Source organism: Psammomys obesus, unplaced genomic scaffold (genome assembly GCF_907164565.1).
Source record: "Psammomys obesus unplaced genomic scaffold, mPsaObe1.curated_primary_1811, whole genome shotgun sequence".
NCBI classification, from domain to species: Eukaryota; Metazoa; Chordata; class Mammalia; order Rodentia; family Muridae; genus Psammomys; species Psammomys obesus.
The window spans coordinates 16,611,881-16,639,482 of NW_026592118.1; the positions used below are offsets into that span (position 1 = coordinate 16,611,881).

A 27,602-nucleotide genomic window follows, 5' to 3' on the forward strand; every position below is an offset into this window, starting at 1 on the left:
CTTCCTTCCTTCCTTCCTTCCTTCCTTCCTTCCTTCCTTCCTTCCTTTCTTTCTTTTTTGAGACAGTGTCTCACTGTGTAGCCCTTGACTGTCCCAGAAATCACACTGTAAACCATGCTGGCCTTAGATTCACAGAGATATGCCTGCCTCTGCCTCCCAAGGGCTGGATTTAAAGCCATGTGCCATCATGCCCAGCTTGATTACTGAATTATTTAAGTTTCTTATAATACTTTAATAAACATATTGGACAGAGTTTTTCTTCTTTTTTCATTTAATTGATTTCTGTACTCATTGATACTGCTGATTTGACATTTATGGTCTAGGATTCTAAAGAAACACCCTAAGCAAAATTTCCCTTTGCAAGTGGTTTCTGTGCTGCTCTGTATTTAGGCTTATTTGTCTGATTGACCTGCCTTTGATAATTTTATCAGAGGTTATTTTAACCCTGTAAAAATTTTTATTAGAGAGCTATTTGTTGAATATAGTCATGATTTTCTATATTTTGATAATTTATGTGTATACTTAACAAAATATTTGGATTGGTTTTTTTCTTGAAAAATTGAGTCACACATTAGAATAAGGTACTCAAACTATAGCTTTTATCTTTTACCTTTTGGATGTGATGTATGACTTCGTACATATATCAAGATAACCTAAGCTGTTGGGCAACCCTTTTCCTCTTCTTTTATTCCTAAGTAAAATACTTTTAGACAATGAGATTTTTCAAGAATTATATTTTCTGAGGCCACATTTAAACCCTGATTTCACTTTCAAACATAATTACTAGGCCTCATTTTCTCCCTGGGCATAAGATATTTTTAAACATTACAAGGATTTTTATAGAGGGAGGGAGGGACTGGGAGGGAATGAGGGAGCGGGATACGGCTGGAATACAGAGTTAATAAAATGTAACTGATAAGAAAAAAATAAAATTAAAAAAAAAAAAAACAACAAGGATTTTTATAGTTAGTATCTCAATGAGTAAAAACAGCCACACTCTAAAAATTTCACACCAAGCTAAACAATTACTTCAGACATTATTAGGATGCTAAGTGATATCTTCCATGTTTTGTACATACTCAAAAAAAAAAAAAAAAAAGCATGGAAACTGAGGGAGTGAATGATCTTCAGAGCATGCATTCTCCAAGGGGTGTTAGAGCATACTGAGGTGGATAATGAGCTGTCTTCATAGAAACATGCCAGGGAAGTGTGCTGAAGCCCACAGACCTGAATCAGAGCTGTTACTAAGAAACACTCCTTTCTGTAGTACTATTCCAACCAGCTGTTCAGAGTGTCTCATTAGTAACTCAGGGGAAAGGAGGTCTATTTAGCTCTGCTTTTTCCTCCTTCGTGACCACAACGTTATATATTTTAGCTTACATCACAAATGGTAATGTATTTTTGGAAGAGATAAGTTAAAAAAAAATCCAAGTAAATTATTAAGATATTTCTTAAGTTCTTAAACTAGAAGCTATAATATTGTACTCTAAATAGTATCAAAATACAACATTTTGTAATTGGAATTATTAAAAAAAAATACCCAAGTTGATATAGGTATTTAATTAAGCTTAAAATAATTTCAATCTATATTAGCAAATTCTTTAATAAGATTTTTTTGGTGGAATATATAATTTTCCTCTCCTGAGATATTCTATCTTCTTATTTCCATTTATCTGCTTTAGCAAGATTCAATTTAAGTAAAATGTAAATTATAGAACTTATTCAATATTGCCAAGCAGGCACTTTAAATTTTTTTTTACAGATAATATCAATTTTAATAATGTGTTCTAACTAATTTATCCAAATAACACCTTAATATAAAACAATTAACAAGGTTTATTTTTATAGTAAGTCTTTGAAATCCAGTGTGGATTTTGCACACATTTGATAATTCATCAGCATTTGCATTCTGGGTACCCAGTGGCTGCTCTACTGGATAGCGTAGCTCTGCCTAGTCTGACAGTTTCCTTTGACAGCTGGGTCTGGGTGTAGTCTTGTAATAACCTCTTTATGAAGGACATTCATTAATATCTGTCTTTGGTTTGCAAGCACACAGACCCACAGCCATGAGGCTTGTTCTCTGTCCTGAACACATGTGAATGCAGGTGAGCTAGTTATCACGGTGAGGATTACACGGTGAAACACTGATACCGCTCAGGCGAATGACTGCTTAGAGAAGGTGGCAGATGTGTGTGCGGAGAACTGGGAGTTCTGAATACTTGCCAGAGGAATCCGTTCGAAAACTGGTCCTGGGTGGCACTTGTTCTGGATGGGAAAATGGGGAATTAAAGTTGAAAATTCATTTATGGCATTTAAAAGTCATCTTCATTTTCTTTTGGTTGATACTGTAACTCCCACAACCCAAACCTTGTGCTCAAATTTAATCTCTTTTTGTTCGTTGTTTCTAAATTCCATGGAAGTTGGTGATAGATTTACTTGCCTATATGTAAATACATATGTTCATGTATTTTCATCCATGAAAATAATAAAATATGGTTCTTTATCAGCATGAAAAATGTCATTTCCAAATATTATTAGATTTTTATATTTTACAATAAGAATATTTATTTGGAAGTATGTAAACTAGGAACCCAAAATCTGCTTAAGAAGAGTCCTTCAAAACCATCTAATGATACTTTTTTTAATAAAATGCTAAGATGAAAACTGAAAATTTTAATCAATGATCATACTGATTTAACACCAGTCCAAATATTTTGAGATTCCTAATAATTCGGATAGCTGAAGTTGTGCCCAAGTAATTCAGTTAAACTTGTTCGTTCTAGCAACAGAGAACCTGCATGAGAATTATGACGTGGCCTACGATATGTCTAACGTTCATTAACATCACCATGAAATACCATTTAAGTATAGGAATGTCTCACATTCAGAATTTTACCACCCTGAAGATCCTGGTTCTCTGTAGTGGAATTATTTGGAGACCTTTCTCTCCTGGATTCAAATTTGTGAGGTGTAAACATGGATGCATGCAGGTCCACTCTTCCCCTTCAGAGGGGTGCTGACGATGTAGAGACTGTCTAATTACTGAGCATGCTAAATGACGCCACTAAACTGTCCCTGAGTTTTATGGTGCTTCCCAAAGCTGCTGCACCAAACAGGGAGGGACAGATGGGGACGCAAGGCTCTGTGAAGATCCACAAGTCCTTCCTTGTGCAGATGGCAAGATGAGCTCCTTCAAAACCACGAGAGACTCCCGTAACTCACCCTGTGCTTTATCCCAGATAACTCTTCAACAGCATTTTTAGGGGGCAAAGAAAAGCTTGCATGAAAATATCTTTTTGTTTTTAACTTGCTTGTAATTAAAACTCGCTATCCAAGATTACGTGTTCTTTTTTTTTTTCACCAGGACTGTGGAAACACCACACCCCTGTACCCTTTCATTGTTACAATTCTTTCCTTCTCTCTCTTTGCCCTCCTTTCTGCCTTCCTTCTTTTATTTCTTCTTCCAGACAAGGACGACTGTGTACCCCAGGCTGACGTCAAAGTCGGGATTTTCCTGCTTCAGCCTTTCTGGTGCTGAGTTCAGAGGCATGTGCTACTACTCCGGCTCACAATGGTATAATTTCTTTCCTATGATCATCAGGTAGTCCTCACCTTCCTTTACAGTTCCGTCCAAAGACACATTCCTACACTATTTTAGGGGTTTCATCTGAGATGTGCAGAAGATACCTGTGTATAAACCCCTTGCCAATAAATACCCAGGAAAATGAGGATTATGTTAGGATGAGCTGAGATGCATCCAAGACTGGCAGATGGTTCTGCCTTTATGATGAACTTAACATAGTTTATCATATTCCCCCAAATTGCCTAAAAGTTACTACCAAATCATTCTAGGCCATAATGCACACTGTTGATAAAATGATTGTAAAATTTTCTTGCAAAAAATTATCCTCCTCATGTTTAATATGTAAGTCAGCTTTACGTGGATATATAATCACATATGTGATTATTCTTTATTAAAATTTATAGAGGGGGCAACTTAAGAATAGTCAAGCAGACTAAGGAGACTGTATTATAGAGCATCTCAATGTTAGAGTACTGGGATTTTATAATAGAGCTGAACTAGATGGACCGCCATAAACATAAATATTTTATCAACAAATTAAAAAAATGTTACGATGGGAGCTTCAATCTGGAACTCAGTTCTTTCCCATAGTGGCCTAGTCTTGTTCAGTGGCGCATGGGGATCATGCATGCCAGGTAAACTACGTAAAGGCAAATTAGTTTTCTGGCAGGATCATTTCTTTTTAAAGAGCCTTCATGTCTACTGTGGCTGTCTAGGATCTGAGAAATGTCCTGTCACCAGAAAGGTAGACCCATGTCAGGGATGGAAGATTTCCACCGTCTAGACTCTTCTGCTAGTGTAAAATGGAGACTTTATATTATCATAATCTCATGAGGACTTACTTGTCACTTAGCAATCAAATTCCATTTCCTGAAGTCCTGATGGTCTTATATTTATTCACAAAAGTACTCTTTGCACTAAAGAACTCTCAGGTAAAGACCGAGTTTTGAGTCTAGTTTTCACAATTTTTTTGTCCTTCTACCCTTTATCTAATTTCAGAGGCACCAAGCTTTAAATTACTGGGTATAATAAATTCATAAATGATGACATTACATCTAAGTCCCCAAACACAAGAAACTGTGCTATATAGCATAAGTGTTTACTTTACTTGTCTATATTATTAGCTCATACCATGGTATTTTCCAATTTTAAAAGGAAGGCGATAAAAATATAGATGTTATCATAGTCTTCTAGACAGCTTCCTAAAGATACCATTGTTGAAATTTCAGTTCTGAACTAATCAAGGTCTGTTTCAGAAACGGCAAACACAGCTTTAATGGATTTATCGACCTCGTTTTCCAAAATGTTACAAAGGCAAAGTGATGAATTAGACGTGCCAACTAAACGACATTCCCCCCACCCCAGGTCAAATCATAAGCATAAATCACACTATGGATAGAGAGATAAAAGGTAGAGAAAAGTTACATCTACAGTACAGTTGGGGGTATTAAAATCATAATGCGCTGTATTTCCTCTCTTTTTAGGATTCTAATGTTAAGTCACAGTTAAGAGTGTCTGGACACTTTTAACATATCATTTTCTTTTAATATTCCACTAGAATAAGATTGTGCTTTAAAGAAAACAGGTAAGAGAGAACGTAGCTAAGGTCACTGTCCATGAAATTCAGACTTGGGGTCAGCCCCATGTTCAGGCTCCTTGGATGGCAAGATGTGCTTTTCCCATTACTTGAATGTCTGCCTGCCTTGGTGCCATCCACACATCTGTCCTTTCCAGTATGCAGAAGCAGGCACTGAATCGTACGGAGAAGTGTCCTGAAGTCAGGCCAGCTCAAGGGGAGGACTCACACGGCCTCTGGGGCTCTCACTCTGAGCACAGGGGAAAGCCACCTCCTCCTGTGATGTGGCCACCCCAGCCTCACTTTCCTGAGTCTCTGGAAGTGTACTGGGATAGATGGTGTCATTTTCAACGCCATCTTTCCAAATGGCTCTGTGGTTAGGATAGGCTGCAAACTCCACTCTGTGTTCACCAACAACACTGAAGGAGCAGCCAGAAGGCCAAGAGCTGGGGGATAGAAGTACCTGTCTGTGAACAACATCAACTGTGTGTGCATTACACTGGGCAGTGCAACCGTTCAATAGCGAACAAGAAAAAGGAAGGGCAGAAGCCATAGTGTGAAAGACCCACTTGTCTACTTTTATCTGTTATAGAGTATAAGGTGCTGCTGAAAAAAAAATTCTTTATCTCTATCAGGCTTTGTGGGCACTTCTCATTGCTACTTTGCTGAGACCCTTGTGCTTATTATGGTTTCTAATTCCTGGAGAGAAAGTCAATGGTGTGAGCTGGAGAAATTCCAGGAGGAATTTTTGTTTTAAAGATGCTGTGCCTTATAGGAGACAACTTCCTGAACAGAACACCAACAGCACAGGCTTTAAGAGCAATAATCAACAAATGGGTCTGCATGAAACCGAAAACCTGTAAAGTAAAAGACACTGTTGTGAGAACAAAATGACAGCCTACAGATTGGGAAAGGATCTTCACCAACCCTTTATCTGACAGAGGACTCATATCCAGAATATATAAATAACTTAAGAAGTTAAACACCAACAAATCAAATAATCCAAATAAAAAATGGGGTACACTGAGCTGGGCTCAGTGGTGCATGCCTGTAATACCAGCACTCTGGGAGACAGAGGCAGGTGGATCTCTGAGTTTGAGGCCAGCCTTGTCTACAAAGAGAGTCCAGGATAGCCAGGGCTACACAGAGAAACCTTGTCTTGAAAAAGAAAACAAAAGAAGCAAAACAAAACAAAAAACAAAAAAAGGGGTACACAGCTAAACAGAGAATTCTCAATAGAAGAATATTGAATGGCAGAGAAACACTTAAAGAAATGTTCAACATTCTTTGTAATCAGGCAGATGTAAATCAAAACAACCCTGAGACTTAGCATTACACCCATCAGAATGGCTACGATCAAAAACTCAAGTGACAACACATGCTGGAGAAGATGTGGAGAAAGAGGAACCCTCCTCCATTGCTGATAGGATTGTAAACTTGTACAATCACTTTGGAAATCAATCTGGCGCTTTCTAAGAAAATTAGGAATAGTGCTACCTTCAAGATCCAGCTATACCATTCCTAGGCATATATCCAAACTATGCTCAACTATACAAGGACATTTGCTCAGCCATGTTCATAGCAGCTTTATTCGTAATAGCCAGAATCTGAAAACAACCTCAGTGGAGGAATGGATATAGAAATGGATATGTGGTACGTTTACACAGTGGAATACTACTCAGCTATTAAGAGCAAGGAAATCATGAAATTTGCAGGCAAATGGTGGGAACTAGAAAAGATCTTCTTGAGTGAGGTAACCTAGAGCAGAGAGATACACATGGCATATGCTCACTGGTAAGTGGATATTAGCCATGTAATATAGAGTAAACACACTAAAATCTATACTCCTAAAGAAGCTAAAAAACAAGGAAGACCCTAGGGAAGATGCTCAATCCTCATTCAGAAGGACAAATGTGATAAACATTGGAAGCAGGAAAAGACAGGACAGGCACCTACCACTGAGGGCCTCTGAAAGACCTCTGTTTGAGGCATCAAAGTAGAGGCTGAGACTCATAGCCAAACTTTGGGCAGATTGCAGGGAATCTTATGAAAGAAGGGGAAGATAGAAAGACCTGGAGGGGACATGTGTTGGTGTCCAGACCAACAGAACCAAAACAAACAAACAAAACAAAAACAAAACAAACAAACTGAGTCCTGGGTGCCCTGCAGAGAGACTGATACCCCAACCAAGAACCATGTATGGAGAAGACCTAAAACCCCGGCTATGTAGCCCATAGACTCAGCATCTAAGTGGGGTTCCTAGTAAGGGGAGCAGGTGCTTTCTCTGGCATGAACTCAGTGACATGCCAGATGACTCTCTCATCACCTCCCCCTCGGCCTTGCCAGTCAACAGAGGAAGACAATGCAACCAGTCCTGATTAGTCCTGAGACCCTGATGAGGCTAGGGTCAAATAGATGGGGAAGAGGAGCTCCCCTCTCAGTGGCCAAGGGGAGGGGCATAGAAGGAGACGAGAGAGGGAAGGTGGTATTGGGAGGAAATGAGAGAGGGGTTCACAGCGGGGATACAAATTGAATAAATTGTAATAATGATAAAAAAAAGATGCTGTGCCTTCGATTCATCAGATGGGCCTTGACACACTTATGATCATACTCCTGAGTGATGTCTTATCACAAGGGAGTTTGGATGTATTGAACCTCTTAGGTTGTTATTTATAATAAGTAAGGTTCAATGCAAAGAGAAAACAAGTTTGGGTAATTTCAGTTATAGTTCACTTCAGCTTCAAAGCAGAGACAGACAGTGACGGGAGAGTGTTAGGCTGTGAACATTTTTCTTCATTATTCTAGTTTGGATCCTCTTTTCTGCTTTAGCAGCATTGCAGAGAGTGCTCAGAAGATGTCCCTAGGACATTTTGATGCTGAAAAGGCTGGCTTTAGGAAGAATGAGGTAATAAGACAAGCGTCTTCTTCCTTCCTCAGTCATCAAGCTTAGAATGGCTCCAGCTTTCTGTTGTAAGACCCCAGAGCGAGCTGCACTCATTTTCTTCGCATCATATTGCCTTGCCTACTCACAGAAAGAGGAGATGTGGCTGGCATCTGTTTGTCGTTATCTAGATACAACCTTTCCTAGGGGTCAGAGACAGGCAAGATAAAGTTCCTTTCAGTGCAGTGATTATCGCTATGTTCAACTGGACCTAGCCTGTGTGCTAAGAACGTGAATGCTATAGCCTGATTCTATGTGAAACTTCCTAACCTAGTTTTTCTCCCTTTAAGTTTGCTGTGTTCTAGACATGAACATATCTACAATTTCTAGAGGCAGGGCGAGGGGGTTCACTGGAAACTTGACTACCAAAGCAAGCCACCACAAAAGTCTTCCTAGGGCTAGTTAGAGATAAAACTTGTAGAGGCAAAAACTTGACTAACTGGAAAAAATATTTTCTTAGTTTTAATGTTAAAGCATATTGCCCAGGATCTGTACATTAGAAAACACTTTTCTAAGCCATAATGGCTATTTCTTGAATAGATCATGTAATAAACGGAAAATATGTAATTCATCGCTCAATTAAGGATGGTCTCTGGAGAATGACCGGGAAACTATTAATAATCACAACAGGACAATCGAGGCAAGGGTGTTCTAGGAAAGTCTCAGGTATAGTTAACCCAGATGGTCCCACTGGTCACTCGATTATCAAAAACCATTTTCCATTGGGGAAATGCTGGGTTGGAATAAGGAGAGCACCATACGTAAAGAACAGGTGGGGAGGGGTGAAATGGTAAGGGTGTTTTGGGAATAAGTTTTCCAATTCCCTGTTGGAAATCTCATATATGGCCTAATGTTAGGGACACCTGCCAACAAGATACTTGAGCTGTTCCTTTTGTGCTGGCAGAGAAAATTCCAGTCCTTAATGAGGTTCATCAGAAAAGGGCAGAGAGGAAAGGGCATAATAACATCTTATCCAAGGGACACAGGGGGTTTGTGCACCGAAGTTGGAAAACTACCGTATTTGTGGTTATTTTTGCTGTGCCACTAACATCCATTTATTCTCTGGTACTGTTGACTGTGTTCCGTAAAGCAGTCTTGTTCAGAAATTGTTTCCCTGTGTATTTCACCGTAGTTTCCTAGTAGGTAGACGCGAGTTCTTGTGATTTTTCCTCTCTTGAGTGTCTCCCGGAGTTTTAAATACACACTGAGTGTTTCATATATACTTGTCGATTGATGTGGTTCCTGGGAGAGCCACCTCTGGGCACTGTGCCTCCTGTTTTCAAGTCAAAGGCACCACCTGCTGATGGGGTGGAGGGGTCTTTTTTTTTCCTGTCCTTTTCCTCTAGTCACCTCATCTTAAAACATCTCATGAGGTTCAGACGTGGTCCTGGCTTCCTCTCAGGGTTTGCACCTGTCATGTTCTGTTTCATGTGGCTTCACTAGCCTATGGCTGTCTTTCTTTGTTTAAAATCACCCCCCCCCCCAGGGAACATATTTATTAAGATGTCCTGTGCACGTACATTAAACTGTCAACTTAATCTAATTAGGAGTCAAATGAGGCATGGCAGCATTTACACCATTTGATAAATTTCCATCATTTACAGGGGGAATGGTGACTTGAATCCAAATAGTCCCTTACAATTTTACAGCACACAAACATTCTATAGCTCTGTAGAGCCCAGGCTTGTAGGTGGAGAGGCATCTTTCTATTTTGGAAGGTGCAGCCCAGTTCAAGTGTGAAAACCAAAATCTTGGTAGCTTCTGGCAGGGCCGTAAAGGAGGGTACCAAGATCTGTACCAAACCAGGGAAACTTAACGAGACTTTATGGATTAGAGTAGGACTGTATTCTGTACTTTCTCCTTCTCTGGCCAATTTTGTTTTTTTTTTTTTTCCTCAGGGAGAGACTTACAGGCGGACAAATCAGTAGATCTAAACTTAAAGCTGTGGACACAATCCAAAGAAATATGCACAGAAAGCTTTTGCAAGCTAAACTGTAAATATAATCTCTTGTTTGGTTTTTATATACTTGCTGATTGGCGTGTTGAGTGTCCTGTTTGAAGGTGAGGTTTAGGCTGGGCTTTCCAATCACTAGTTAGTTAGGATTGCTATAGCTGTTTGGGAGGCTGAGGTGGGAGGTTGCCAGTTTGAAGCTAGCTTGGGCAATTTTATGAGACTATCCAAATAAACCAAGAAAGATATTACTCTAAAAAAATGTACATTTTTATACTTGGAAATGGGCAGGGGAGAGAGGCCCAAGGACTGTTTGCTTGTTTGAAGGGGCTGGTGGGGCAGAGCAAGGAGCTGCTAGGGGGGAGCCCCATGGTGTGGAACTGCCTAGTGAGCAAAGAGAGCCAACCATCCTCATTTGGCTCCTCCACCTTCAGGGGACGCGTCTTTCTTACCTTCACACGACTTCTCTGTTTCATTCACACTCCACTGAGTGTTAGAAAATAACACAGTAGAAGGAAAGCGTAGGAAAGGACGACCTGAGCTTGCTCTCTTTGGGCTTCCTGCGAGGTGTGCCCTGAAAACATGCCTGTGACCTAGTGCTGATGGGCACAGAGGGTGGGCTTCGCAGTGGTGTGGGCACAGGCTCTGGGGGAGGGGATGGTTGCAGAGGGAGGAATGCTCCCTGGGAAAGAGAAAGCCATGGGAGGTTACGGTGGCTGCTTTGCTCAGGTCCAGTATGCTACAGCGGAAGGACGAGAAGGGCCACCAGCGGAGAGGGGACTGCTGGTACTAGCTGCAGGATTCCTTATTCCTTTAGGGTCGAATGAAGGTCACGTGTAACTCCTGTCCAGGACCTGAGGGCATGACTGTGTCAGACAGAGGATGCTGAAAACAGCACGAAGGTGGCCTCTGTCCTCAGTCATCCAGCTTTGCATTGTTCTGGAAACTGCACACAGATAGAAGCAAATGACAAACAGAGGCATGAGACCGGGAGGAAGCAAGTCATTGAAGCCTCTGACTGCAGATAAGCAAGCCAAGGCCATGGGGCTGATCCTTTAGACCTGTGATGTGTTTTGGCCATCCAAGGAGGAACATCTACATTGTCTTCCTCCCCTCATTTACACTTTGGTTTCTTTCCCCATTAAATTTGCTAGAGGAGGGCATACTGTTCATTTCCCATGTCTTACCACAGCACTGAGAGCAAAGCGAGTATTCAATAAACACTTGACTATTGGAACTGAAATGTAGGAAGGGCTGGGTTGGTATCTTTGCAGCTTTTTGTTGTTGCTGTTCTTTTCATCTTTGTGAACACCAGTACTCCAAATACACACCCTTTACTTTTCAGTTATAACTGCCCACTATGCTCTGAGCTCACTGTGGTAGATGCCCCAAGTACACGACCCTCTAAAGATACTTCTGTCATTTATCCAGACAGGGAAGAATAAAACCCAGTAGCTTGGAGGTAACTGATTACTTGAAAGTGTATGAATGTGCAGGCTCGTTTCATCACTTGATGAAAGTGATTTCTCAGTGGCCTGCTGTCCTAACCACTTTATCCACCAAAACCACTTCCACGAAATGTTACCTAGGATGGGGAAAATGTGTAATGTTTGCTTTTCCCTTTACCAGCTGGGTATATAATTCTCAGCCCCTGAACTCATCAAAAGAGTAAGCCGATTCACGGTCCTCTGGGACCACACCTAACAGAGCTTCTCATTGACGCCGCAGCTGATGAAGTTGGAAACGGTCTGCGGGCGGTGGGGGGAGGAGGCTGAAGCAAAGGCGATCAGCAGAGTGTGAAGGGAAGCAAAGCCTTTTACCCCAAGCTTGATCTCTCTAGCGCATCTCAGAGCCTTATTACTCAGTGTCACATTTTATACACCTGTGCCTTTTAGTTTCCATGGAGGAGGAGGTGGTCTGTACAGTGTCAGGAAGGGAAACAACCAATGTACATTGGATATTAAAAATCCAAATAACTCCAAAGGTCTTCAAACAGGGAGACAGGCACACCCACCCATCCATCTGCCCCACCCCCACCCCCCACTGGCTTTAAGGCGAGGCTCAAATGCACCTGGGGGCATGAAATGGCAGCAGGAGGTCAAGGCTGAAATGATTGGCACCTGCTTCTCCCTGCTTTGGGGACAGATTGATTCATGCCTCTTGTTTGGAAAAGACTTGCCTGAAATTTTATGCGACTCAAGGTCTGGACTTCTCCAATGACTGCCTTCAAGGCTCTAAGACAAAATTTAAGCTTTCGATTCCAGGTCCGGTTGGATGGATTACAAGTTCCGAACATGGCTTTATTTTAATTGGTGACTTTAAAGGTGAAACTAGCAACCCCATTCCATCCTCTTCTCTTCAGAGGCTTAGGGGCAAACATAGAAAATGCAACTGAAGCCCAAAAGATACTTTTAGAAGAAACAGGCTCTTTAAGTCAATGAGTACAAAAATTGATTAGATAGGAGGGCACTAATTTCTGTCACACATCAATGCGACTGTAGACAGGATTTTAAATGTTCTTATAATAGTTATCCTTGCTTTGATATGCTAATCATCCTGATGTGATGATCATTCTACAATATATACATGTATGTAAATATCACACTGTACCTCGCAAAGATAAAAGTATTCCCACTTAAGATGCAATTAAATGAAAGGGAAGCCAGGCTTTAAGGACAAGTATAGACCAGCAGTCTTACTCTGGAGATACCTTTGAGCCTCAGAAGGTAAAGTCATGCCTGATCATTCAGCCCCCATGAACCCCCCGGCTGGCGTAGGCCGCTACCAATGAACCCTCGCTTTACGTGGCCGTCACTTACGCCTGCTTTCATAAATGGCTCTCGATTTCTCGTAGAGCTCATATGGGTCAGGCTTCCGTGGGTCAAAGGCCTCTGTTGAGTCGGGAAAGGAGCTCCTGTGAAGGGCAGGTGGGAAGGGCAGGTTCTGCGGTGCGGCCGGAGCAGACAGACTTGTTTGAGGACTGCCCTGATTCTCCCACCGCTCCATCATCTGAAGGAGAAGGAGAACAGAAGACATGACGGTGATGGCTTCAGCATGGCTGTTGCCCTGTTACCATTTACAAAAGGCTTTCCTGCATTTGTGGACTTCTGTCCCTAAGAAGAATTTGGTACGTCAGCCTCTATTTCTCCATGAGAATGTTAACGCACAACCTTGCCACGCGTTAGCTAGGAAATTTTGGCAAATGCTTCATTCCTCTGATTTTTTTTTTCTTTATGAAATATAGCATGTATCCCAAGATAACTTACATGCAGAAAGAGGGTAATATTTGCTTTTTCCTAAGATGGTCCCAATTATACAAATTCTTTAAAACAGAAAATGAAGTAGTCTATGGATATTCATTTATGCTGACCACCTCTTCTAGCTGAAAATCCCATTTCTTTCCCTTCACTTTGTATGTATAGGACCCTCTGGGATCAATGAGCTGCTTTCTTTTAGGAAGTCTCATTCACTGTGGGCGTGGTAATGCCCCCCAAACTCTGTTAGCACTATTGCTAACTATTTCCAAATTGGCCATGCATGATCCCTGATATCACAGCATGGGGGCATCCACGAAGCTAGAATAGACCAGCGGCCTTTTAGCAGGAAGCCTGTTGTTATTGCTAGTTTCACCTTTATTCAACTAGTAGCCCTTCCTTCAGACTTGAGTCCTGTCTCTCTACTTTTAATGAGCAGGCAGTATTTGTAAAGTGGGGTGATGATAGCCTCTTGCCTCAGGCCTTGTCTGTGCTGGGTCAGTGTGGTTCTCCGGATCAAAGGATCACATTTCCATTAGGATGTGGGGGTCTGCTCACCTCGCTCACTCCCACTGATGTTTCCACTCCCACTGATATTTCACTTCCGTCCCTGACTCCCCAGCACTCTTTCCTGCCTCTGAAGATCTGCAGACCCCTTCTATCTCTCCCTCCACCTACATCCCCTCCCTCATTTTACCTGGATACTGGATGCAGATAGACATCTCCTTTACTAGAAGAGCTGGCCTAACCATTTGGGCGGTCCTACTCAACTTTGCTCCCTGACCTGCAGTTCCACCTACTACTCCTAGCTGTAAACACAACTCCTATCTGTAGTAGGTATTCAGAAAGCATTCTTAGTGAGTTAAGGAACTCCTAATTAAAATAGGGACACCTAAAAAAATTTATACGGATACATAGCTTTCTGTTTCCCACTTCATTTTCTTGCTCTTGTATTTATACTGGGTATATTTTAGTCAGAATCCCAACTGCCATTCTTTTGAGTTATCAATACTCATAAGGCTGGAAAACATGTAAGTGACCACATATATCTGTCCTTTCTAGACATGCTGTGGGGTAGCAGCAATCATCCCTTTTGTCCATCCTTCCCACCTGGAACCGTGCAGAGGTTCCTGTTGAAACTAAATAGAGAAAACTTGGGAATAAGTGGGTTGCTGACTTTTAATTCAGTTAAGACTGGATTTAAATTGTTTTCTGTATGGGATCCTGCCCAAGATTTCATTAGATGGTTTTTATAGCCAGCAAGAATGAGCTCAGCTGCCTCACATTAAATATAATCTCTAGAAGCACGGAGAGCCTGAGGTCCAGCAACAGATCTTGGTTAGAACCAACTTTTACTTCTAACAGGGGTATTTTTTTAAACTATAACACCTTGGGGACAAATCTTTTAAGTATCATAAAAACTGAAGCTAATTTTATGCTCACTGGGGCTCACTTCAACTTAATAAAAAGCCCTTAAAATGTATTTCAAACTTAATAGAAACATTGAGAAAGGGAGGAGTTTTTCTTTTCATCCGTAATGGTGACTTTGCTATGACGTACAAGGTCACAACTCAGTCTAAAGGCGCATCTTTCTGAAGTGATCCGTTTAATCCTTTTTAGGTGCCACATGAAGACATTCTAGCTGTGTCTCAGGTCTGTTTCCACACTTATGACGCTGAAAGCTAGCTGGGAGGTGGTGGCCGAGGCAGGTGAACTCCTGTGAGTTCCGGTTGACAGAATGAGTTCCAGGGCAGCCAAGGCTACAAAGAGATACCCCGTCTTGAAAAAGCAAAAACAAACAAACAAATAAAAAAGGCACTAAAAGCTAAAATGTAAGCACAATAGAAACATGGTGGGATATGGGTTAGCATCCTACTTGCCAACACGGGGCTTCAGGAAATGACCTTTCCCCCTACCACCTTTTGCTGTGAATTTTCTGAAATTCATATGTGTTTTGCCAGTGTGCATATTACTCATTTATAACTACTGAAGGAACTGTGCTTCGGGTGAAATATTGGTATTTCTAAAAACAATCATAAAGCTACAGAACAAACAATGCTCTGGGCATTTTAGGGGAAAGTTTCTGTGGCAGATTGACAAATTCTGCGGTTTCTATAGCCCAGAGAGTGGGGAATTAGTCAAGAGTCCAGGTCATGCCTAGTAAAGCATCTGTAACTTCCTGCAATGACATTCATCAAACTTCAAGCCACTCTGTCAGGGTGCTTTCAAAACTGCAGAGTAGAAAAATCCCTGACTGCAGGAAAGTGAACTTCTAGTCTTCTCTACCATGTAGTTCCTGGCCTGCTCCCTCTGAACAGCCTTACTTAGGATTTCCAATCCTGGAGGCTATTTGAGAAAACCTTCAACCTGGGTTGGAGACATCTTATACCCAGGCTGGAAAGCCAGTTCTGTTGACCCCACCTTACTTTCTGTGAGACCTTGGTTTCTGGAGTCCATGAATATCTTGAATCCAGATTTGCCCAGGGCCATGGGCCTTACTTATTGTACCTACTGTTTTCTGGCCAGAGACTTCTCTCACAACTACACTTATTGGGGTTCTCCTGTCTCAGCAGTGACCATAACTGGGTTGACATCTATAAACATCTCACTATGGCAATGGAAATGAAGTAATTTTCCATGTGTGGGGGAAACTTTGCTGTCTTTGGACTAATAAATAGTTAATGAATAAATTAACAAATACCTGCCCTTGTGAAAGCCCTGCCTCTGGACGATGAGTGGATAGAGAAAATGTACAGTCTCTATCCAGACAGCAAACAGAGAAGCTCATTGTTGTGGTAATTGCTCTATCCCCAGCTTCTCAGTCTTGGGTGTGCATGGGGAATCAAGAGCTTAGGAATGAGATAGGTTTTCCCCCAACAAAATGTCATTTCTAGAATTTGTTTTCTTCCTTTTGAGGGCAGGATGAACACAACCTACCAATTCTTTTTTTTTTTTTTTTTTTTTACTTTTTTAAAAAATTTTTATTTTTTTTAATATTAATCACAGGTTATTTACTTTGTATCCCAGCTGTAGCTCCCGACCTCATTCCCTCCCAATCCCACCCTCCCTCCTTCACCTCCTCCCTGTCTTTTTCCAAGTCCACTGCTAGGGAAGGTCCTCCTCCCCTTCCATCTGACCCTAGCTTATCACAACCTACCGATTCTAAACCTACTCCTGAACTATGTTAGGTGGGGCTGGGCGATGAGGACGTTAGTCCTGATCCTATGCTTGTACGCTTGAAAGGTACACCTCGATCCTGCCATGTGAAGACAACGAGAATTCATTGTGAGTAGCATCTTACTTGTTAAATGAAGTTCCTCAGTGCCGCTTAGCTGAGCCCACTCGGGTTGCTAGATCTCAATTAGGATATTTCCTCACTCTAAGTATGGCATCAGTTTTTCTTAGAAGATGGGGGTCTGAACCCAGACAAGGTGGGGATGGTATATCTGTCTCAGCTAACCATTTAGCACATTGCATTCCTTGTGGGGAGTGATTTACTTGCTAAGGGTTTGGCCATTAGCATCTGCTTTCCACGGTGATAGATGTTTCTATTTTTGAGCTCAACCTGTTGAAGCGCTTTGAAAGCACTTTGCATGGATCAACTCAATCCCCACAGCGACAACAGACAAGAGAGTGTCAGCGGTACCCCCATCTTACAAAGATAGTCTTCGAGAGGGTTTAAGCCTCTACTTTCAACCAATAAGGAAAAACAGCAGCACTTGAACCCAGGCAGTATTTAAAAGTCTACACTGTAACCCACTGGACCTTTTACAATACTCTCCTTTCTGGTCCTTAGTCCAAGGAGTTTTGTGTAGATACACAGAGGACATTAAATCAAAGACCTTATATATATTTACTCAGTCTGCAATCTGGAAGTCCAGGCCTTAGCTCTTGTAAAGATGCACAAGTTCAGGATTAATTGTACGTTGAGTCCCATAAAGCCTTTCTGGGAATTATTGACTATGGGGGTAATTACTATAATGATGGCAAATGCTGCAATTATGCCAAATGACATAATTTGCGTGACTGTGGTACAAGTAAGGAAATCACTAGATTGCATAATTGCCTCACCATGATGAGGCTGCAAGGTTCCTGGTTAAATCAGATAACGATGTATATAACCACAGAGCCCAGATTTGAGGTGGGGATGAAAGGATGGAATTGCTTAGAAGCTGGGCAAGGTAAGCTACATCTCATTTCATGCGTTTAAAAGCAACTCTTTCAAAATTGCAGGCACCAGTAAGGGCTTTACGAAGTTCAAAGCACCCTGCTTCCCCTCTTTGATGTATTCTGTGGACCAAATGAGCAGAGTCATAAGTGAGGATCTGCTTTGTGTGTGTCCTGCTTTGCTACTGTACCTGGCCAGCTGTGGGATTTAGATATCCTATTAGGGTAGCTTATTCTAAGTCACAGTAAAAAGGAGATCCAGAAAACCAACCCAGCTTAGGAGACGTAGGCAGTTAATATTGCAAAGCTTGGGTGTTGAAGGCCCATGTACTAAAGACTTGGCCCTTGGGTCAGTATGCCTGAGAAGCAGTGGAACTTGGGAGATGGAGCATACCAGGACTGTATTCTTTAAGAGGATTGGAAGCCTGTAGCCTTTTCCTCTTCTCTTTTGCTCTCTGGCTTGTGATGAAAGAAGCTTTCTTGCAATGAGGCATTGCTTGCTGCACAGGCTTTGATCATCAGAGCCAGCCAATCATAGATGGGAATCTTCAACTATTTCTAACTGCTAAGTCCGCTTAGCTAACCTAGCTTTGTAAAAATCATTATTGAAAGTCAATAATTTAATGTTGGCATGAACTTTCAACACCTTTAAAAGTGAAGGAGGACCAGAGGGTGGTGGTGGAGGTCGCCAACATGTGAAGAACATTAGAAGTACTATGTCAGGTTTATAATGTATAGTTTTTGCAGGAAAAGTTTATTGCCTTATTGATTCATAACTTTACTGCATTGAGTACACTACCACTATGGGATTAGAGTATGGGATTGTCTCTTCGTTTTCTTTTTTATTTATTTTTACTTAGTTATTCACCATACATCTCAATCATATCCCCCTTACCTTCTCTCCTCCCTGTTCCTCCCCTTCATCCTTCCCTCATCCCCATCTCCCCCCTCTTTTGCCCCTCAGAAAAGGGGAACCCCCCTTCCAGCAAACCTGCCCAAGCACATCCTGTCTCATCAGGATGGTATAATGTATATTATATAGAATGATACATATGATATATACTCAGGATATTTATTATATATGATTACACACACATATATTTCTTTCTATAGACCCTGGAATGTAAATAAAAATAAAAACAAGTTTTTGGAGACCACATTTAATCTTCAGGACACACCTTCCAGCCTTATAGGATGCATTAGTTCTGAAGGTCCAAGGTGACTAAATGACCGTATAGTATTCGTGATGGGAAAAACAAAAGGTTTGTGAAGCGTTTTTGTCCTATCGTCCCAAATAATGGTGATACCTGTTTTGTAATGGAGGTCACTATAGAAGCATAAGGCGAGCTATTCTTGTACTGAGTGGGGAGGCCAACAGAAGACAGAAGACTGGCAAAGGTGGCCATGCAGACGTGCATTTTCCTTCTGGTAGAGACGGTCCACGGAGCTAACTGGTAAGGTTTACTGTATGGCTTATGTTCGGTCTTCTTCTGGTTCAGTGAACCCTACAGTTTATATGTAGCCTGCGCTAAGTATATAGATTGTGCATTAAAACTGGTTACCAAGTTGTTAGGACATGAGAGCGAAAACAGGTCCTATTTAATATTTTGTTCATAAGTATTCTTTGTATCGTAGCTAAGGAAATATTTTTTTAAATCAACTGTAAGAAAAATATTAGTACACAAAGTATTTAAAAATGGGCATAATTATGGGAAATAAGATGACTTATCCTGGTATTTGAGGACAACAAAGGGCAGGAGGGCACATGGGGCCTGCTCTTCTGATATCCTGGAATCCCAGGAGGCTGGAAGAACATTTAGGTCACTTAATCCCTGGTTGTTTAAGGGGCTTACATGATAAATAGAAATAAAGAAAGAAGCATAGGAATTCCAACTTACAGGCTTTGGAGTTTTCCATGGAGAAAAGAAACCTGGAATAAAGAAAAAAAAAACATTTGAACTTGGCAAACACATCCCGCTGCCACGCACAGGTTGCATGATGTTACGCTGCTTGTGTTTCAGTTCAAACGAGTCGGACAGCGCCATTAACAACTCTGAGGGGCTGTGAGCTTCCTTCAAAGAGCTCAAGAAAGCTTTTGGGAAATCCATCAGTGAATCGAAGAACACTTTCCTTCCTTTGGAAGCCTAGACTTCTGAGGTGCAGACAGGTGAGTGACAGGGGCGAACATCTGCCCTCGGAGACCCATCCCTGAACCATCCTTAGGGGGTTTTGTCACCCAGCATGAGCAGGAGAGATAAGAGGGGGCAGAGGCATAAAAAGTTAGATTGTTTTCTTAGAAGACAAATATGCCGACTAAGCGTAAGAAATAATTTTGAGTTTATGGATCCATGTTTTCTACTTTAGGCACAACAAATATTTGTTATTCCTATATTTAAAAATAATCAATACATCTCTAAGACAGATCTTATTAAATCTTGCATGTTACTGTTCCCCTATTGATACCCCTCTATTTCAGGTTTTTATTATCTTTATGCTTTGATGCTAGCACATGCTACACGAAGCAGTGCAGTGTTTGTTTTTAAAAGGGAGTGAAAAGATGTGTCAACATAATGGCATAGGGACTGACATATCCTGCCCCTAATAATGCAAAACACGATCTGCCATACACAGGAAAATTACCTTCTTTCTTTCTTTCAACAATTTTGCCCATATTTTTATTAGGTGATATCTCATAAAATGTGCAATAAAAATGAATCATTGAGACTATTCCTCATGCCATGCTTATCATCTTTAAAACCAAGACTTCCAAAATGGGAAGAGTTGACAACCGTGGCCCATTTACAGGAAAAATCTGCAGAAACTTGGACACAGAATTATCTAGATGCTTGAGCAATCCAACTCAGGCATGTAAAAAATGCTAATTATCCCTCGGTGGCCCATTGTGAGACAATGAGCCCTTCCATAAGAACTGTGTAGTCCGTCATGTTTTACAGCCTTCTGTGGAACGGTTGAGCCAGTGTTCAGGTGTAACCACCATCCTGGTAGAATTAACACTTGTCTCATATACGCTATGCCTTTCTTTTTAATGTCATGAAATAACATATAAGGACTTACTCACAATCTATTTGAAAAGAACTGAAGGCAAAATTTAAAGACGTACATACATTTCTTTCTTTGACCATTCTATAAAATGTCAAATACAACAATATAGCCATGAGTTTAAATGTGTGAGGAAAATTAAGCCACTCACCATTTATTTTTATTTTATTTTTATGGGTCCTAATTTTACTTATATAACATTAGTTGTGTACCATCAATGTCTAGTTTAAAGGCTTTATGATATCTTTCTTTTTTTTCCAACTTTTATTAGTTACACTTTATTCATTTTGTATCCCCCCATAAAACCCCTCCCTCCTTCCCTCCTAATCCTACCTTCCATCCCCCTTCTTCTCGAATGCCCCTCCCCAAGTCCACTGATAGGGGAGGTCCCCCTCTCCTTCCTTCTGATCTTAGTCTATCAGATCTCATCAGGAGTGGCTGCATTGTCATCTTCTGTGGCCTGGTAAGGCTGCCCCCCCCCCTCAGGGGGAGGTGATCAAAGAGCAGGCCAATCAGTTTATGTCAGAGGCAGTCCCTCTTCTCATTACTATGGAACCATTTATTTTATCTTTTGAAAAACTTCCTTTGCTTTACAGAAGCTTTTCAGTTTCATAAGGTCCCATTTATTGATTGTTGCTCTTAGAGCCTGTGCTGTTGGTGTTCTGTTCAGGAAGTTGTCTCCTGTGACAATGAGTTCAAGGCTCTTCCCCACTTTTTCTTCTAAGCGGTTTAGTGTGTCTGGGTTTATGTTGAGGTCTTTGATCCACTTGGACTTTAGTTTTGTGCAGGGTGATAAGTATGGATCTATTTGCATTTTTCTACATGTAGACATCCAGTTAGACCAGTACCATTTGTTGAAGACGCTGTCTTTTTTCCATTGAATGGATTTGGCATCTTTGTCAAAAATCAGGTGTCCATAAGTGTGGATTTATGTCAGGGTCTTCTATTTGATTCCATTGATCCACCATTCTGTTTCTATGCCAGTACCATGCCTGACACAGAGGACCTCTGAAAGGCTCTGCCCTGCAGACTATCAATGCAGATGCTGAGACTTACGGGCAACCTTTGGGCAGAGTTCAGGAAATCTTAGGAAAGAAGTGGGAAACAGTAAGATCTGGAGAGGACAGGAACTCCACAAGGAGAGCAACAGAACCAAAAAAATTTGAACACAAGGGTCTTTCCTGAGATTTGATACTCCAACCAAGGACTAGGCATGGAGATAACCTAAGACCCCTGCCCAGATGTAGCCCATGGCAGTTCAGTAACCAAGTGGGTTCCATTGTAATAGGAACAGGGACTGTCTCTGACATGAACTGATTGGTCTGCTCTTTAATTGCCTCCCCCTGAGGGGGAAGCAGCATTACCAGGCCACAGAAGAAGACAATGCAGCCACTCCTGATGAGACCTAATTAACTAGGATCAGAAGGAAGGAAAAGAAGACCTCCCCTATCAGTGGACTTGGGGAGGGGCATGCATGCAGAGGGTGGAGGAAGGTAGGGATTGGGACGGGAGGAGAGAGGGAACCACAGGGGGGATACAAAGTGAATAAAGTGTAATTAATAAAGAATTAAATTAAATTAATAAAAAGAAAAGAAAAACTTCCAATGAAAGTTTCTTTTTTTTCTTCTTTTTTTTTTTGAGAAAGATGCCGTTTATACATTTTTGCAATATCCAAACATCCAAGTTTCCTTCGTCTCCTCCCTCTCTCTTCCAGTGCTGTCTGTCTTCAGGATTCTAGCTATTTGCCAGGTACTGGGAGTTCTTCTGACTTTGATACAAAGTGCTTTAAGCAGTCCCTCTGTTAGGGAGCTCTTGTCTCCACATGCAAAATTATTTAAAAAAAAAATCCTTCCTCCTAGAGAAGATGTATAATCACCTGACCCCTGCAGCAGTTACGATGCCAGAACCACAACGGCCTAAGCGGGGCACAGACAAGGAGAGCGGGTGCTGAAGAACCACCTTTCACCAGACCCCCAGCTTCCTTTCTCATAAAGCTTTCCTTCAGGCTGCCTGCACAGCAGGGCCCAGACCCAGCACATCACTGTTCTTACTGAGGCAGTTTCTGGAAGGTGTCCACTGCTGAGAAGCAGTGAGTGCCAGAGGCTGCCCTCTCTCAGCGTTACCACGAGGAGTTCAGAGGTAGGTGAGAGGAGGTCTCATAGCATATTCCTTAGAAGCAAACAATGTACAAGTTATTAATCATGCTACTGTTAGGCCCAGCATGAGCCTAATATATAAGAAGGTATGAAGAGAACCCAGGAAACTGATCATCCATTGATGCAAAATAGCAAGAGGTTCATCTTGACCATTGCGCAATGGGGTCACCCCTGCTGGTCAGCTAGGAGTGGCACCAGGAGACAAAGACCTTAGGTTTTTAAAAGACAAGGCTCGGGGAATTCTAGGGGTTGCCTTCTTGGAAATTCATGATTGGATGAGGTGTTTAACTTTTAAAATAATTGGTTGGTTCTGGGCACCCTTAGGTCTGCTCAGTCCTGTCATAAATATCTGATCTTCAAGTCAGTTTGGAACTTCTTGCCATATGAGATATAGCCATAGTTAAAGGTGGGAGAGTGACTAATTCATCCTGTGTCTGTTCTGAGGAGTGGGGGTTACAGGCTTTGGATGATAGGTCAGGAGCTATGCAGGGGAAGGATTGGGGTCATCTGGCCCGGTTTTCAAACAAAGCTCATTTCACAGGTGCCAGTCGGTGATTTTCTCTCCATTTAGTAGAGATCTCTGCTTGTTCTCTTCCTTATCTCTGCCCTCACAGATGGCTAATGTCAGGGACTTTTATATTCCCCGGCTCTCTGGAGAAGCACTAAGAGGCTTTAATTAATATGGGCCTAAAACTTGAAAATATAAGTTATAGGGCAATTAAAGAAACATAGGTTACAGAGTTAGTCTGATTCTTTCACTACAAACATTTAAATCCATGTGATTAGAAACAGGCATCTCGGGTGCACATGCTTTAGTCCTGACTCAGTCAGAGGGTCATGCTTTCTACGTGATTAGCCTTCCACTCAACCTCACTCATGGAACTACAGAAAGACTACAATAGACTGGGTCAAAATATTCTATATTACAGATGTGGTGTATACTGTAATTTCTTGATGGCCTCCCTAGAAAACCTAGTCTATTCCAAGAAAACATTTAAAGAAAAACAGCACAGAGAAACAAAGGAAACCTTTTAAGAGACATTTTTTTGTCATTGTATTGAGGTTTATTTCTGATTTTGTTTTCTGGTAAGAGAAGGCCACAGACTCCCAAACAACCGGAAAGCCTCGGCCATATGCACACGCACATACTTACATATGCATGTGTATGGCGAGTATATGCAGTAACTTCCACCGGCATTTTTATTTAAAATGTCTGGCTGCATTTTGTTCTTTTAGTTTATTTCTTCTACCACAGGGATGCCCATCTCCTGGTCTCTTGACACACACGTTTCCTGGTGCCCTATCTGTCTCTGTCCTCTGCATTTTACTAGTTTTTTTTTTTTTTCTTTTTCTTTTTTTTTTTTTTTGGCCTTTAACCTTACTCCAGGGAAACAAGGAGAGATGTAAACTCCTTTTCCTCAGGCCTTTTAGAGCTAAGGCCTTCTTCCTTATAAAACCAAGGCCAGAGGAGAAGGGCTTTTCCCCCCCTATAAAATAATAGCAGTGGCTTCTTTATGTTTTGGTTTCTGGCTTTTAGTCCCTCCGTGCTATAAAATGTGTGTATTAGAACTCTCCCGAGGGATTGAAATTTGGTTTAATTATTTGTCTCATTATGTCTATATTGGCCATTTGTATTGGTCTTTCATGTTCAACAACATACAATTCTGTATGCTTACAAATTCAAACGCATTTCTTGAGTTCTGAGACTACAAAATCAGAAGGCTGCCAGGTAGCGTTCTGAACTAAATAAGACATGAGTATCACAGGTAAGAAAGCTTGGATGAACCTGAGAGGGAAATTTATATGCATTGTCATATAAAGTACATCAGATGCCTAAAGAATATTGGTCACTTTAGAAACATATAAAACTGAAGCATTATCTGTACCTAGAAGCCCAGTAAGGCAGGAAGAGAAAAACACAGCAAAAATAACTTAAACACAAACTTCTGAAAACGGCAGGCTGATGAAAGAGAACATTGACGTCATACTCAAGTTCAAATTGAATTATATATGTCAACTGACCATGGCTTTGAGTAAACTGAGGCATACAGTTGCCAGATAAGATGTAATATGTCTAGCTAAATTTAAACTTCAGGCAAACAATTGGGCAGCACAAGCACGCGTCACATTCAGCATGAGTCATATTTCATGGACCGTAATATTTTTCTTCATCTGAACTCAACGTTGACTGTGAATCTGGTCTGCTGGCCCCAAGCAGAAAAGAACTTACATATGCCTTGGCAAGGACTTAGAAAGTGGCCAGCATCTACTACATGGCATGTTCGTTTGAGTGGGAGAAAGCAGGACATAGTCACAATTTCCTTCATTGTCTGGAATCTTGCTTTGGGAGAACCCCAGAATTCTGTGCTTTCGTACAGATCCCCAAGTCGTATTGGATGCTTGTTCTTCAGGAACCGGGTGTGGACTGGACTGCAGAGATGGAGCGCCCTTGGACAGTGTGGATGCTACCCAGGACCACTACCGCATTGCGCTGCTGTTGGCCACAGCGCTTCTTCCTAAGAAGAATGCCGTGAGCAGCTCTTTTCAGAACAGACTTGTGATGCTTGGTACTTCAAACGGAGGGAGCATACTGGGAAAGAAATCAGGGAAACAATTCCATACACAACAGCCCCAGAAATTATCTAACCGAAGACTTGTACAATGAAAACATCTTACAACACTGAAGCAAGACATTGAAGAAGACACCAGGGGGTATAAAGGCCTCCATGCTCACGGACTGGCCGGATTAAGATTGTAAAAATGGGCTTCCCACAGAAAGCACTTTCAGATTCAATGCAATTTTCATCAAAATTCCAATGCAATTTTTTTTCACACAAAATGGAAAAAAAATTAAATTTCATATGGAAACACAAAAGGCACAGGGTACCCCAAATAATTCCGAACAATAAAACAGTAGCTAGAGGCATCACGAGCCTGGATTTCAAGTTATACTAAAGATCTATAGTGATAAAGACAGCATGCTACTGGCATAAAAACAATATATTAATCAATGAAATACAACTGAGGGATCCACACGTAAGTCCACACATTTATAGCCTCTGATTTTTGACAAAGAGGCCAACAATACAAATTAGAGAAAGACAAAACAAAACAAAAACAAAAACAGCATCTTCAACAAATGGTGCCCGTCAAACTGATAGCAACATGAAAAAAAAAAAAAAAGTTGGTCCTTATCTCTTTTGTGCTGCAAAAACCGAAGTCTAAATGGATCAAGAACCTCAATCTAAGACCTGATACTCTTATATCTGATCCAGGAGAAAGTAGGTGCTATCTTGAACTCATTAGTGCAAGAAAGGACCTGAGCAGGATCCCAATAGTGCAGGCATTAAGACCGACAGCTGACAAATGGAACCTCATGAAACTCAAAAGCTTCTGTAAAGCAAAGGACACTGTCATTACCGGGGAAGAGGCAGCCTATCTATCCAACAGAGTTAGTATCTGGACTCAACAAGGAACTGAAAAACTAAACATCAAGAAAACGAACAACCCAGTTCAATATTGAGGCCTGGAATTAAACAGAGAATTCTCAAGAGAAGAAATGCAAATGGCTAAAAAGCACTTAAAAATGTTTAACATCCAAAACCATTAGAGAACAACTGCAAATTAAAATTACTTTGAGATTTCAGCTTACTCCAGACAGGATGGCCAAGATCCAAAATAAATGCCGCTGTGCTGCTGGTAGGGAGTGGGAAACACTTAGCACTAATAGGGGGGGCAAATTGGCACAGCCAGTGTGGAAATCAGTGTGGACAAGTTGCACAAGCTAGCAGTAGGTGTACCACAGGGTCCAGCTAGAACATTCTTGGGCATATGCTCTAAAATATACCATCATAGAGATACCTGCCTACTCGTGTTCACTGATAGCTATGAAACAGATACAGTCTAGATGCCTAGATAGTCTAGATAATGGAATGTTATCTGGGGTTAAAAGAACAAAATCACAAAATTTTCAAGTAGATGGCTAAAGCTGAAGCAATCATTCTGAGTGAGGTAATCTAGACCTGGAAAGACAAGTGTTTTATGGGTTTTTAAAAAATTATTTGTAGATGCTATCTGAATCTTCAGATATGTATATTCCATTTAGAATATCTATAGAGGTTCAGAAATTAGAGGCTACAGGAGGTAGATTTCCAGAGAGGGGAGACAGAATTTAGCACCACTATCTCCCTCTTTTCTCTCTCTCTTCTTCTCTCTCCCTCTTTCCCTCCCTCCTACTCTCTCTCCTTCTTCTATTTATAATAAAAATTAGAAAGCTAAATCTTATTTCCAATAGAACACTAATAACTAACTAAAAATACTGGAAGAATTATCCATGATGAAAAATGATGATTGTGCAAAAACTTAATGTAAACATCCCATAGGTTGCCTTGTCACTTTGTTGATTGTTTTGCTGTGCAATAGTTTTTAGTTTGATGAAATCAGGCATGTATCTTTTTTTGTTGCTGTTGTTGTCTACCAATTTGGTCATTCTCCGTTAAAAACATAGGATATTCTTAACCTCTGAGCCATCTCTCCGGTCTTTGAATTTCTTTTTATATTAAAGATTTGTTTTATTAAAAAAATAATGCAGTGATATAAAGGGTTAATAGGAGGAAATGAAAGGCAGGGTACAGGAGAAAATATGCTAGAGGGATAAGTAGACACTAAAAACATAAAAAAAAAACCATACAGAAACCTATTACTGGAGAAGAATTCTAAATATATATATTTATATATTATTATATTTATATATAATTGTATATTATAACATAATATATATTAAATATATCTATTGTATAGATAATATATAATATAAAATGTATTATATTTAAAGAGATATTATCTTATATTATCTTACATACATCTTATCTTATCTTATCTTATCTTATCTTATCTTATCTTATCTTATCTTAT

At 40.9% G+C, this 27,602-nt stretch overlaps 1 protein-coding gene across 1 annotated transcript in view; it reads right to left on the minus strand.

The window, feature by feature from the left end:
* Magi2 (membrane associated guanylate kinase, WW and PDZ domain containing 2) overlaps positions 1 to 27,602 on the minus strand; it is a 1,360,055-nt gene that overhangs the window by 154,928 nt on the left and 1,177,525 nt on the right. Inside the window, exons 16-18 of the mRNA XM_055612892.1 lie at positions 19,371 to 19,402; positions 12,871 to 13,060; positions 2,224 to 2,265 (exon numbers count right to left, since the gene is read on the minus strand). Coding sequence (XP_055468867.1) covers positions 2,224 to 2,265; positions 12,871 to 13,060; positions 19,371 to 19,402 — 264 coding nt within the window. The remainder of the gene's footprint in view (positions 1 to 2,223; positions 2,266 to 12,870; positions 13,061 to 19,370; positions 19,403 to 27,602) is intronic.